General features: G+C 35.9%; 2 protein-coding genes across 2 annotated transcripts; one reads left to right on the top strand and one right to left on the bottom strand.

The window, feature by feature from the left end:
- The first annotated feature begins 2,600 nt into the window (after nt 1–2,600).
- LOC141668239 (large ribosomal subunit protein P1-like) lies at nt 2,601–4,529 on the top strand. Its single transcript, XM_074475023.1, has 4 exons — nt 2,601–2,714; nt 2,800–2,875; nt 3,417–3,626; nt 4,297–4,529. Exons 2-4 carry the CDS (start codon nt 2,807–2,809, stop codon nt 4,348–4,350), a joined length of 333 nt encoding a protein of 110 aa, XP_074331124.1. The 5' UTR covers nt 2,601–2,714; nt 2,800–2,806; the 3' UTR covers nt 4,351–4,529.
- Nucleotides 4,530–5,356: 827 nt separating this feature from the next.
- LOC141664310 (UTP:RNA uridylyltransferase 1) lies at nt 5,357–11,654 on the bottom strand. The gene is made up of 6 exons (XM_074470233.1): nt 10,380–11,654; nt 8,321–8,689; nt 7,151–7,374; nt 7,002–7,065; nt 6,067–6,263; nt 5,357–5,780 (listed from the first exon to the last, which is right to left on the bottom strand). The coding sequence occupies exons 1-6, from the start codon at nt 11,568–11,570 to the stop codon at nt 5,570–5,572; spliced, it is 2,256 nt and encodes a 751-aa protein (XP_074326334.1). The 5' UTR covers nt 11,571–11,654; the 3' UTR covers nt 5,357–5,569.

Raw genomic sequence — 11,654 nt, 5'->3', positions numbered from 1 at the left:
GTGAAAAAAGGTTACCTAAGGGGTATGTTTATCCTCTAAAAAAGAGTGCAGAGAATATTGATGATTTCCGAGGAGACATGGTACATGGATATGACAAAAAACTATCGAGTTCAAAGGTTAATGCGGAGTATTATAACAAATTTATGAATGAGATAGATGCTAAAAATTACTGCTCTCGCGGGGGAAGTCGAAAATTTGAATTCGACGAGAGATTTTCAGGTTCAAGACACGAGCTTTTTCGTGGTGAAAAATCTAAAAAATTGCCATCCGTTAAAAATACCAAAGAAACTAACGATCCGGTGGCAGATCCAGAATCTGAATCCGAGTCAGAATCTGAATGTGAGTCTGAATCAGAATCTGAATCTGAGTATGAGTCTGACAAAAGATCTTCATGTTCGGAAGGCGGATACGAGGCATCCTAGTAAAGTGAACTTTTTCAAAGATGTCAAATAATGCATCTGATTTCCGAAGAACACATAAAATCTAGAACTAACAAGTTTTTGACATTATTTTATATTCAATTAGAATTTCTATTATGTAGGCTTATTTGTTCTATTCTTAAGTTTTTCTACTAGCATTATTACTCTATAATTTTGTCGAATGTAATAGATTTTTCTGATAATGTAATAAGTTGGAGCAAGAGTTACTTATTTAATTATAGAATTGTTTGAACTATGTTGTTCTAATCCTTATTGTAGGTGGTCTACAATATTGTTTCTGTTTTAAGGCTAGGGCATGCATGAAGATATGCCAGGCACTTGCAATTTTATCTTTGAATGTCATAATAATAATAAATAGAGCATTTAACTTGGACTTATGGACAGGCCTTAGTAAAACTGGACTCTCAGGCATCCTGTTCTCTTTTGTTGTTTATGTCCCTCTGTTTTTGTAACATGAGTTTATTGTGGCTATTGTACCTTCTTGCTTTCAAATTTTTTTGACGACATTCGCTTTGAAAGAAAGCAAGCAATTAAGTGCTTCTAAGGTGTGCATAGTTTTGTGGGGATTTGGCTATGGAGAAACAAGAGGGTTTGGGAGGGAAAACAGATAGACGCCTCAACTAGCGATGGATAGCAGCTTTAAAGTTATTACTGATTGAAAAGAATCAAGGCAAAGGCTGTGACTGGTACATTTAATGGTTATAGTAGAGTAGAGGGGAGCTTGAGATGGTAGCCACCTGAAGCAGGAATATCGAAGCTAAACGTCGATGTCTGTTAGAATAATATAAGATCCCGAAAGGGCCATTATCTAACACCTTGAGGTTTTAGAGTAACTGTTTCCTTGACCGGCAAATTTATGCCCCAAAGATGGGCGCCCGTGATCTACTGTTCGACCCATAAATGAGCATTCGAGTGAGGGAGAGTGTTAGAATAATATAAAATTCCATAAAGGGCCATGTTAGAATGATATAAGATCGCGGAGAAGGCCATTCTCTAACAATTGCAGGTGCGGACTACTTCTCAGTTATCATCAAGGTGAGTTTGTTGAAGCAAAAAACTTATGATGTCCAGGCCCGGTGTCTGTATTTGAAGCGGATACAATTGGAGTTAGAGAAGCTCTGTCTTTATTGATGGAACTGAAGCTGTCAAGAGTTTGTATTTGAGGTACAGCCGTACATGTCCTAGTTTCTTTCTTGGAGGTGTGATTGATTATCGAGAGATGTAGTAATACACATTCCATGGTTGAAGTCTCAATAGATTTTGTTAGAAAGCGAGTCGAATAAGGTTGCTAGCTAGCTTATGAATTATCTAGAATCCCCTGTTTCGTTGATTGCTTGATTGCTGCTAAATTTTTTGGAGCTAATATGTGCACACCGTTTATAATATATAAATAATGTCGAGGATATCATTTCATATATGGTCAGAAATTATTTTCATCTAGAAAAGAATATGTTTAATGCTGCGAAAACTTCAGAAAGAAAAGAAATTAATTGAAAATGATTAATTTTCTCACAATCTTCCCAAAAGTGTAAACAAAATTTTGGAGACACATATGAAGAGAATTTTTTTCTTATTCTTTATCCTTCTTTTTTTTTTCTCTCCAAAAACAATCATTGTGGAACCCTCGAACGTTCTTTTCCTTTATCTCTAAAAAAAATTTCTAGAACACAGTGTAAGAGAAAACAAAGTCATTATTTGGAAGGGGTGTATTCAAATTCTTTTTGATAAAGTTGGATTTTTAAAGTATAGGGATTTTCAATTTAGAATTTGAAAGCTAGTATCCAAGAAGGATGGTAAAAAGTTATTTATAATTTAGATGTATCCGATTTGGATTTTAAAAAGTACATCAGAATCAGTTATTTTGGATTTTAAAAAGTACATCAGAATCAGTTATTTTCAATTTAATTTTAATAAATATTTTATTGTTATTCAAAACTTCATAAAAAAATTTCTATTTGATAAAATGGTGAATTTCAATGGATCAATTAGTACATTTTAATATTTTGAAATCCGTAAAAAATTCATATAAACTAAAATGAATCACCATCGAGATTCTCTATCATTTTGTTATAATCTAGGATTATAATCAACAAAAATCTCCTAAAATTACAGGCCCATAACAATCGGCCCGCCAGAAGAATAAAAGGCCCGTTGATGAGCCCAATAAACAATTACTAGGGTATTATATATAAACACACAGTTCATGAATAAACCCCTTTCGTGTAACAAACCCTAATTCAACGCAGCGGCGAAGAGAGTCTTCAAATCTTAAAGGTATGATTTTTAATATTTAATTCTTAAATCTCGAATTGATTTGTATTGTGTTTTGTTGATTTGATTTTGTTTTTGAATTTAATAGTGAAAAGATGTCGATTGGAGAGCTTGGTTGCACTTACGCTTGTTTGATTCTCTCTGACGATGGTATACCTGTCACTGTAAGTATATGCATTCTTATATGTTGTGTGTTTTGTGAATTTTGTTGTGTTTAGCCCTAATTTGATTGAATTTTTGGAATAGGCTTGTTTGTGTGTGCGTCTCTCTCTCTCTCTCTCTCTCTCTCTCTCTCTCTCTCGCTCTCCCTCTCTCCTCTCTCTCTCTCCCCCTCCCTCTCTCCTCTCTCTCCCCCTCTCTTGCTCTCTCTCTCTCTTCTCTATCCCTCTTCTCTCTCCCCCTCTCTTGCTCTCTCTCTCTATCTCTCTTCTCTCTCTCTCTCCCCTCCTCTCTTGCTCTCTCACTCTCCGCCTCTCCCTCCCTCTCTCTCTCTCTCTCTCCTCTTCTCTTGCTCTATCCCCCCCTCTCTTGATCTCTCTCTATCCCCTTCTCTCCCTCTCCCTCTCCCTCTCTATGTTATATTTGTGCATCCCTCTTTCTCTCTCTCTCTCTATCTCTATCCCTTCTGTGTGGTAATTATGGATTATAGGTGAAGATGTGAATGTGTGTGCGAGTGATAGCCTAATGGGTTGATTTATGTTCCAGTCGGAGAAGATATCTACGATATTGAAGGCAGCGAATGTTACTGTTGAATCCTACTGGCCTAGTTTGTTTGCCAAGTTAGCTGAGAAGAGGAGCATTGATGATCTCGTAATGAATGTTGGAGCTGGTGGTGGTGGCGGTGCTGTTGCCGTTACTGCTCAGGCTGGCGGTGGTGCTGCTGCCGAAGCTAAAGCCCCCGTCGAAGAAAAGAAGGTAAATTCTTGTTTTAGGATTTTTTTAAGAATTAGCCTTGTTGATATAGACAGTCTATAGAGGTTTTTTGCAGATTGCTTTTCTTTTTTATACTTAAACTTTGTGCAATTTTACTGCTTTGCTTTTTGTTACATTTTTTGATTTATTTGATAAGTGTAGATGTAACTTTTATTTATCTCAATCTTACATCAACCGGGAAGGGAATTAATTATTGCTAGTTTAGTTTCGAAAGTTAGTAATGAGATTAGGATTTGGTACTGGGATTGAGAATCTGACGAGAAGTGTGTATGGAAATTAGATTACATACATCATTAATATCAAGATCATGTGTATTGATATACATGTGTTTGTTACTCGTCTTTGGCCATACTTTCTCTGAATTTATTAGTTTCCAGACTCTTGACTTGTGTAAATTTATCTTAATTTCTTGCTGTATTGTAAAATCTATAGTTGTTACTCTGTTGTTCAGTTTGCGAACTATTAATTTCTCTTTGCGTTGTCAGTAATGGCCTTAATGGTATTCCAGGTTGGCAAATTAGATAACCGATCATTAAATTGTGTAGAATTAGAACAAATCGACCAGCTACCCTTGCAATAATAATCTTCAATTCCTTCCACACATTGTACTATTATCGTTTATATTTTTTCTTTTACTTGTTCAATTTTGCAGGAAGAACCAAAAGAAGAAAGTGACGACGATATGGGATTCAGCCTATTTGACTAGGAATCACAACCAGATCTTCTATGGCCTTGTGGAAAACAAAACTTTTATAGTCTCTTGTTCTAGTTTTTTAGTTTTGCATGAAATGATTTTTTGTTTATACTTTGTTCAGCAAAGTATGGTATGAACTTGTGTCGTTTCCGTAACGAGGATATGTATTTGTTGAGGATGATTTTGCTTTATTGTTGTTATCTGTCTCTTGATGGTTGCTCTACGTTAATTGTATTATGTACTTGTTCCTGGAAATGTCACAAGTATAAGTTAGTTGATGCAGCTAATATGATGGTAATTAATCTTTACTGATTTATAAAACAAAATACACTAGATCATATTTCACGATTAAAAAAAAACCTCTTAAACAAGATCAAAAAATGTTAGTTTGAAGACCTGTTAGATTTTTGCTCAACCTTATACTGTAAAACCTAAGCACTCCCTATATTTTATCTGCTGTTTTCAGTGCCTTAATTGTTTGTTCTCATCGTTTTTGCCCAGAGGCTTTTTGTATACAAAATTTACTCAACTATCAAATAGTTCACTTGGAGTCCTTGGAGTCATTATATGTTCTGCAATTAAAATATAGCTTAAATTGTTGCAGAACATATTATTTTTCGAATGATATTTTACAAATATCACAATTTTATTGAAAATCTTGCAGATTGCATAGATTTTACAAGTAAAACGTTGCAAAATATATTATTCTACAAAACATGCTTAGTTTGCAAAACATAAATGTTCATGTTGCAGAATATGTGGAACATACATATTATACTTGTAAATATATGAGATTTGCGTAATTTTATTGAAGTAATGATATTTGTAAAACATGTTTTGCAAGATAACACATTTTAGAAAATATTTTATTTAAAGAACATAGATGGACTCCGAGGACTCAAATTAAAAGGTCGACCACATAGAACTTCCCAGTAACCATATTATTGTGGTTTGAAGAGTTTCAAGTCGACGTTTTCTGTCACCCATAACATAACATACACAACTGCGGGGGCAAAAATACTAGAACCACAATATTGATATATTTAAATTAGTTAAAACAGATCGCCTTAGTCGAGAGATCTTTACAAACTATTAACTGTAGGCAAGGACTTGGAAACGTTTAAGAACCTGAGATAAATAATAGCAAGATACTACGAGAGGAAATTTACAAGTTACACTACAGTCTCCATGATTACAAAAACTCCCTTGTTTGACAATACTAGATGAGAAGTTAACTTGGAACATAAGGATCAAAAAGGGTTATCCAAGGATTGTGATCATACTGCATAATCTCAGCGGCACGTTCAAATTCCTCTCTTAAGACACGAATGCTATATTTATCCACAACACGACCCAGATCATGCGAAATCTCGAAAGGGTCCTCTATGCATATCAGATGGCGATCATTACCAACCCTTTTAGTCCAGTCTTTATCATGTTTGCTATTGAATACATAAACAAGATTACCACGGTTAGCTTATCAGAAAGTATACACTGTCGATCGATATAAAAAATAATAAAATTAAGAGCTGTATCATACATGAGAATGCAATATTCTGTGCGACATGTTTCACATAATTAAATGTTATATATAGTTGATAGGAAAAGTCAGGAGAGAATATGACGTATTGGTGTAGCCATATGCAGAAAATTTGATTAAAAAGCCTACCTACAAATGTACCTTAGAACCATTGTGCACTATAAAATGTGTGTATAGACGATCTTTACCTTAATGTGCTCCCTGCACGCACAGATATAACTTCATTGGTATAATCATGGTAATGTGCCCAATAGCTGAAAAATTCCCAGACCAGTTGAGCAATAGTCTCCCTATTTTGGGATCCAAAACCAACAAGTTCATCCACTTGATCAAAGTACGCACACTCCGCATTATCCACATTTACTACATAAGTTCTCTCCATCCTCTGCCAAACAAAAAATATGGAGCTATAACAGAGTACATATGTAATATAGGATGGCATCAGCTAACAATCCAGTTTATTTGGGAGTTCTACGAATCTCTATTCTAGTCTGCTATGCTACAAATGGATGAGAATGTTGTTGGCCTGCTGTATTTCAACCATGCTAGTACTAGTGAGACCCAAGGGAAGACTTCATCAGAGTCTCATTTTGTAATGAATTTGAAGGTCAAGCTAAGAAGAATTTTGAGAACAAGAATGTTAGAAAATTTATAATTTTTCAAAGGAGTAGACCAATGCACTAAAGTCATTTTTTAGTTGGGTGGCAAGGCCAATTGGTTTCAAGCATTTAAAACAGTGATGCTGCTCTCTTTTTCCCCTGTTGGTTAGCTATTGTGAAAAGGTAATGATGGACGTAACAGAATTAGATAACTTAATTACAAACAACAAAGACAAACCAGGGCGTATCAACTGTAGCAAAGTTCAGCATCTTAAATAGTCCTTAGATCCATCTGGGCAATGATTTTGACATGGGTAATTAACCAAAATAACAATCCCAAACATAAAAAAGTGGCCGTAGAATGGCTAATATTGGCTGATTTTCAAGCCCCACTCCATGTCTGACTCACAAAAATAAGTACAACTGTTTACCGTGGGAAAGAACATGAGTCTCATAGGTCATAGCAGTATCCCACTAGCCTGAAATGAATTCTTATAATTAGAAAATGCAATAAAAACACGCACCTGTAAACATGGAAGTATAGCAGGACGACGTTGTTGTAAGAAATTAATGCACATCAAGACGTATCTGCACAAAAGTATAATTATTAGCAAACAGCTACTAAAATGAGCAAAGAACCCGGCTACAACTATCTGTCCAAAAGGCAACTCACGCATAGCTAGACAATGTCCCCTGGTATGTCTCATTGACTCCTCTTGACTTTGCCCAATGTTTTATAATGAAAGCCAATTGTCGCAGTCTTTCATCTATAAGTGCATAATCTCGGAGGAGCTTTGTATTTATAACAGCCAATAAGTTGTTCACACATATATCACCTGAAATACCGGTCACAGGGTCCATAAGCTTCACTATAGGCACCCTTGCCCGTGTCAATGCCTGCAGATTTGGTATAAATTAGCCCAAGAAATTGATTTGGCAACTAACAGATACATAAATATATCAAAAATTTATTTTCGGAAAAAAGCTAAGTTAATGGATGACACTGAACAGAAATGATAAGGTAAAAAGATACAAGTTTCAACATTGACGTTAAATCAGCCAAGTAAAATAAGCAAGATGATGTCCCTGTAGCGAGAGAAGCCACCAAGTGAATACTGTACCTAGCACGCTTTCAGAGGAAGCTAAGTTCATCTGTATAAAGAGGCTTACACTTGCTTCTTGTAACAACACATATATGCCAGAAAATGCAGCAAAATAGTAGTATTAAATATATATAGACAAAAGTCACTGCACCATCTCCCTAAAAAATTGGTCTTATATGCGCATAAAACGTAACAATTGATAGTCGAAGAATTAAGGCTGTTCACAAGCTGAACCCAAATTTTGTTCCTAGTGTTTCAGATTTCTACAAAGCATGGAAATAGTGTATCTGAATTACATAACTTACCATCAATATCATTTTAAAACAGTTCAAGAACAGAAATCACCTATCCTCTCTGTTTCATGAAAGTATTTTATTTTACCTTTTCAAATTTGAAATGTCAGTTCGTGCCTTCTTTTGGAACGTATAAGTTTATTCTGAAGCACATCTCATCTTCCATGTAACCAAAACTCAAAAATATTATTGGTAAAGCACAGCTAGAGTCATCTTCCAAGGATTAATGAATGAACAGTGTAAATTAAAAGGTGACTCTTAGCTAGTTAGCTATCTGCTAGTTATACTTTTTCAGTGCTGTTGTCTACAAATACTTCAAATTAATTAGGGAATAAAGCAGAATCTGCCAACGAAAATGAAACTCATTTGAGTCCTTTTAACAATTAAATTCACGATAAGAAAAATGAATGGAACAAGACATCCACATATATGTATTAGTAAATTCACCTGCACATTCTGGAGATTATCTGACTGCAGTATGTCTGCCAGCTTCAGCAAGACCTCTGACTTGTTCACATCCGCATCATCAATTGCAAGGCATACATCAATGTCACTATTCTTAAACCCGAATGAATTAGCACACGATCCATAGAGATACAAACGGGCATCAGGCCATTCTTTGTTAACATGTTTCTCCAGTAATGCCATTAGCTGCTTTTGCTTGGCCTTTTCTTCCTCAGATGGTATTAATGACTCGTAAATTTCAAGGAACGGCATATTCATCCGGTGTATATCACGGCGACATTTAATATGTCTTTTCGAGATCCTCATCCGCTGATTAAGTATACATTTTCCTCTTTTATCAGATCTGTAATCCTGAAAATAACAAGTACAGTAATTAATCATAAAAAGAAAAGAAACAAATCCTTGCTTGGTGTAGAACGCTTTTACCCAGTCTTATTAAACGCAATATGCACACTGTGCACTGAAGCGCAAAAGCCTCCTGGAGCATAAGCTCAACGCATAAAAAGGGGATTCATCGAAGTAAATATACATATATATAATATAAATCTATTATCAGACATTTATAAGCATAACTAAATAGTCATAAACAACAGAGGAACCAAATTCATCACATATTCCAGAGTATAGAAGAATTTGAAGTAGAAGCAACAAATAAAACTGGGGTTAGCCACAATATAGTCACAATCTGGTTAACGTGTATCACAAATCATATACAAAAGCATGCTTAGGCAATGATACTAATATACTAGTATGCTTGGTAATTTAGTAAATAAATCACTGATTATACAATGAATATACTGATTGATATAACTAATTAGTATACAATCTTAATAAGTGATAATACAAGGAATACACTCAGTATATAAGAGTAAACAAATCAGTTATTCATGTATTACAAAAAATAAAAATAAGAACACAAGAAGAAAGATACGTGTGCACATGTATACTAGATTCGTATATATATGTAAATGTATCATTATCATCAGTATATATTTTATATATAGATACACAAATCAGTATCTATGAGAAGTAAAAAGTAATATAAGATGCGAAAATAATCAATAGCTGATAAAAAGAGCGTGTATGAGAGGGCACATAGGGTATATGCACGCTTTTAATAACACTGTTTTACCAAAGAGAAACCTAATGCTAAGCAATTTTTCTTTTCCTGGTACTTGGAAAATAACATTATTTTTAAATGATACTGATTTCACAGCCTAAATGGAGGGCTAAGGTGTCTTCCCATTTCCCGCACTCATCTTAGGGTCTTCCTTCGTTATAATGTTTAGTGTTCTAAAAGTAGTCAGACATAACATGCTCATCACATATTCTTTATGAGTTGGTGTACAATCAGATACTAAAATTAGTCAATAACTGCATTTATCAATTCTATCATTTTAAATAGACACAAATTAGGAACATCGAACCTACAATATAACATAGAACCTGAGAAAATACCAAAATAAAAAACAGTATTAAACATCCTTGGGGTATAAACTAGAGACAATAGACTATAAAGCATGCAGCCAATTTGTTGTATGTGGACTAAAAGACATCAAATAGCTAATGCCTAACAGTAATGGGATAATTTGCATGTTGAATTCAGACATTAGTTTACATGCAGCCAATTTGTTATCTGTGGACTAAAAGACATCAAATAGCTAACGCGTAACAGTAATTGGATAATTTGCATGTTAAATTCAGACATTAGTTTAATGTCAAGAATAAAATGCCTATCGCACAAGCATTGAGTACAACATCTACCGCTACTAGTAAAGTCAGGAAGAGCATGGAAAAGGAAACACCAAATTGCTTTTCAGTAAGAATGAAGATGGACACCACAATTAGGTTTTAACAGTTTGTCCGACAACTTTGATAGTAAAGTTCCAATCTTTCCTATAAATCTAGTAGAAACATAGATTCTTTATTTTCCATAACAAGGTCTAACGAAGAATAGCCATCATGCAATTCTATAAGCCATAATAAATAGGCTCAATCACTACAACGAGCAACAATCATACCATATAAGCAAAGTCATTACCTTATCCCGACTAGACTTTCGTTTCTTCTTATCCTCCTTATCACCAGGCTCGTCATCAAGCACCAAAGCATCGACTATACCTTCCAATTCCACCAATTCACTCTTACCATCCTCCTCTTCTCCCTTCCCGCGATCACCCCCAACCTCACTATGCAACACCATCCGCGCCTCTTCAATATCAGACGCATCAACAGAATGAACTTTACTCCCCGCAGGCAAACCAGGATTATCTAACTGCCCACTTAGCCTCCTTTCACCCGACACCCTCCCCGAACTCACATTCCCATAATTCCCCTCCCCGCTTTTACTCTTCCCCTTACCCACATTCTGCTCAAACCCACCACTCTTATTCTTACCATTATTAAACCCCGGTGGGCCCGGTCGCCTAATAGGCGTAGCCCCCCACCTATTTCCACCACCAACCCCAACCCCAACCCCATTATTTCGACTAATTTCAAGATTTTTTTGAAACTTGATATCTAACACATTAGGAACCCTATTCCCATTCAAATTAGGCACCCCACCAACAGCATTGTTTCGAGCATCAAAAGAGCCAAAAATCACATCAGGCCTCGAATTCGTTAAAGATCCCAACTTTGCCCCATTATCTACTCCAAATTGCTGACCAAACATCATATCAGGTCTCGAATTCGATAAAGATCCCAACTTTACCCCATGATCCACTCCCAACTGCTGACCAAACATCATATCGGGTCTCGAATTCGATAAAGATCCCAACTTTACCGCATCATCCACTCCCAATTGCTGACCAAACATCAAATCGGGTCTCGAATTCGATAAAGATCCCAACTTTACCCCATTATCCACTCCCAATTGCTGATTAAACCTCCCAATTTGATCAAACCCAGGTCTTTGTAGTAAAGACGATGAACCCATCAAATTAGGGTTAGGGTTTTGCACAAAAAAGCTATGAGGAGTAGAAAGAGGTCGATTAATACAATTAACACCATTATCACTACTATAAATTACATGACCATGATGATTATGATGATAATTGTTGGTTTGGTACGGCGGCGAAAATGTCGGGACGGTGGGGCCCACAGCGGCGACGGCGGGGTCGTGGTTGATGAGGATTTGGTGGGTTTGTTGATGACGTGTAAACTGAGGTGGATTGCGGAGGAGTTGGAGGAGGTAGTCGCCGGGAGCGACGTCGTTTTCGCCGCCGGACATGTTTTGTGTTTTGTGTGTGTTTTTAGTGTGTGTTTTGGCACTTCAAGTACTAGAGTGAGAGTTATTGTTATAGTGATCTTAGAT

The sequence above is a fragment of the Apium graveolens genome, chromosome 6 (assembly GCF_009905375.1).
Source record: "Apium graveolens cultivar Ventura chromosome 6, ASM990537v1, whole genome shotgun sequence".
NCBI classification, from domain to species: domain Eukaryota; kingdom Viridiplantae; phylum Streptophyta; class Magnoliopsida; order Apiales; family Apiaceae; genus Apium; species Apium graveolens.
Note: the sequence above shows the minus strand (reverse complement) of the source record. Positions and strands in the feature narration are given on the sequence as shown.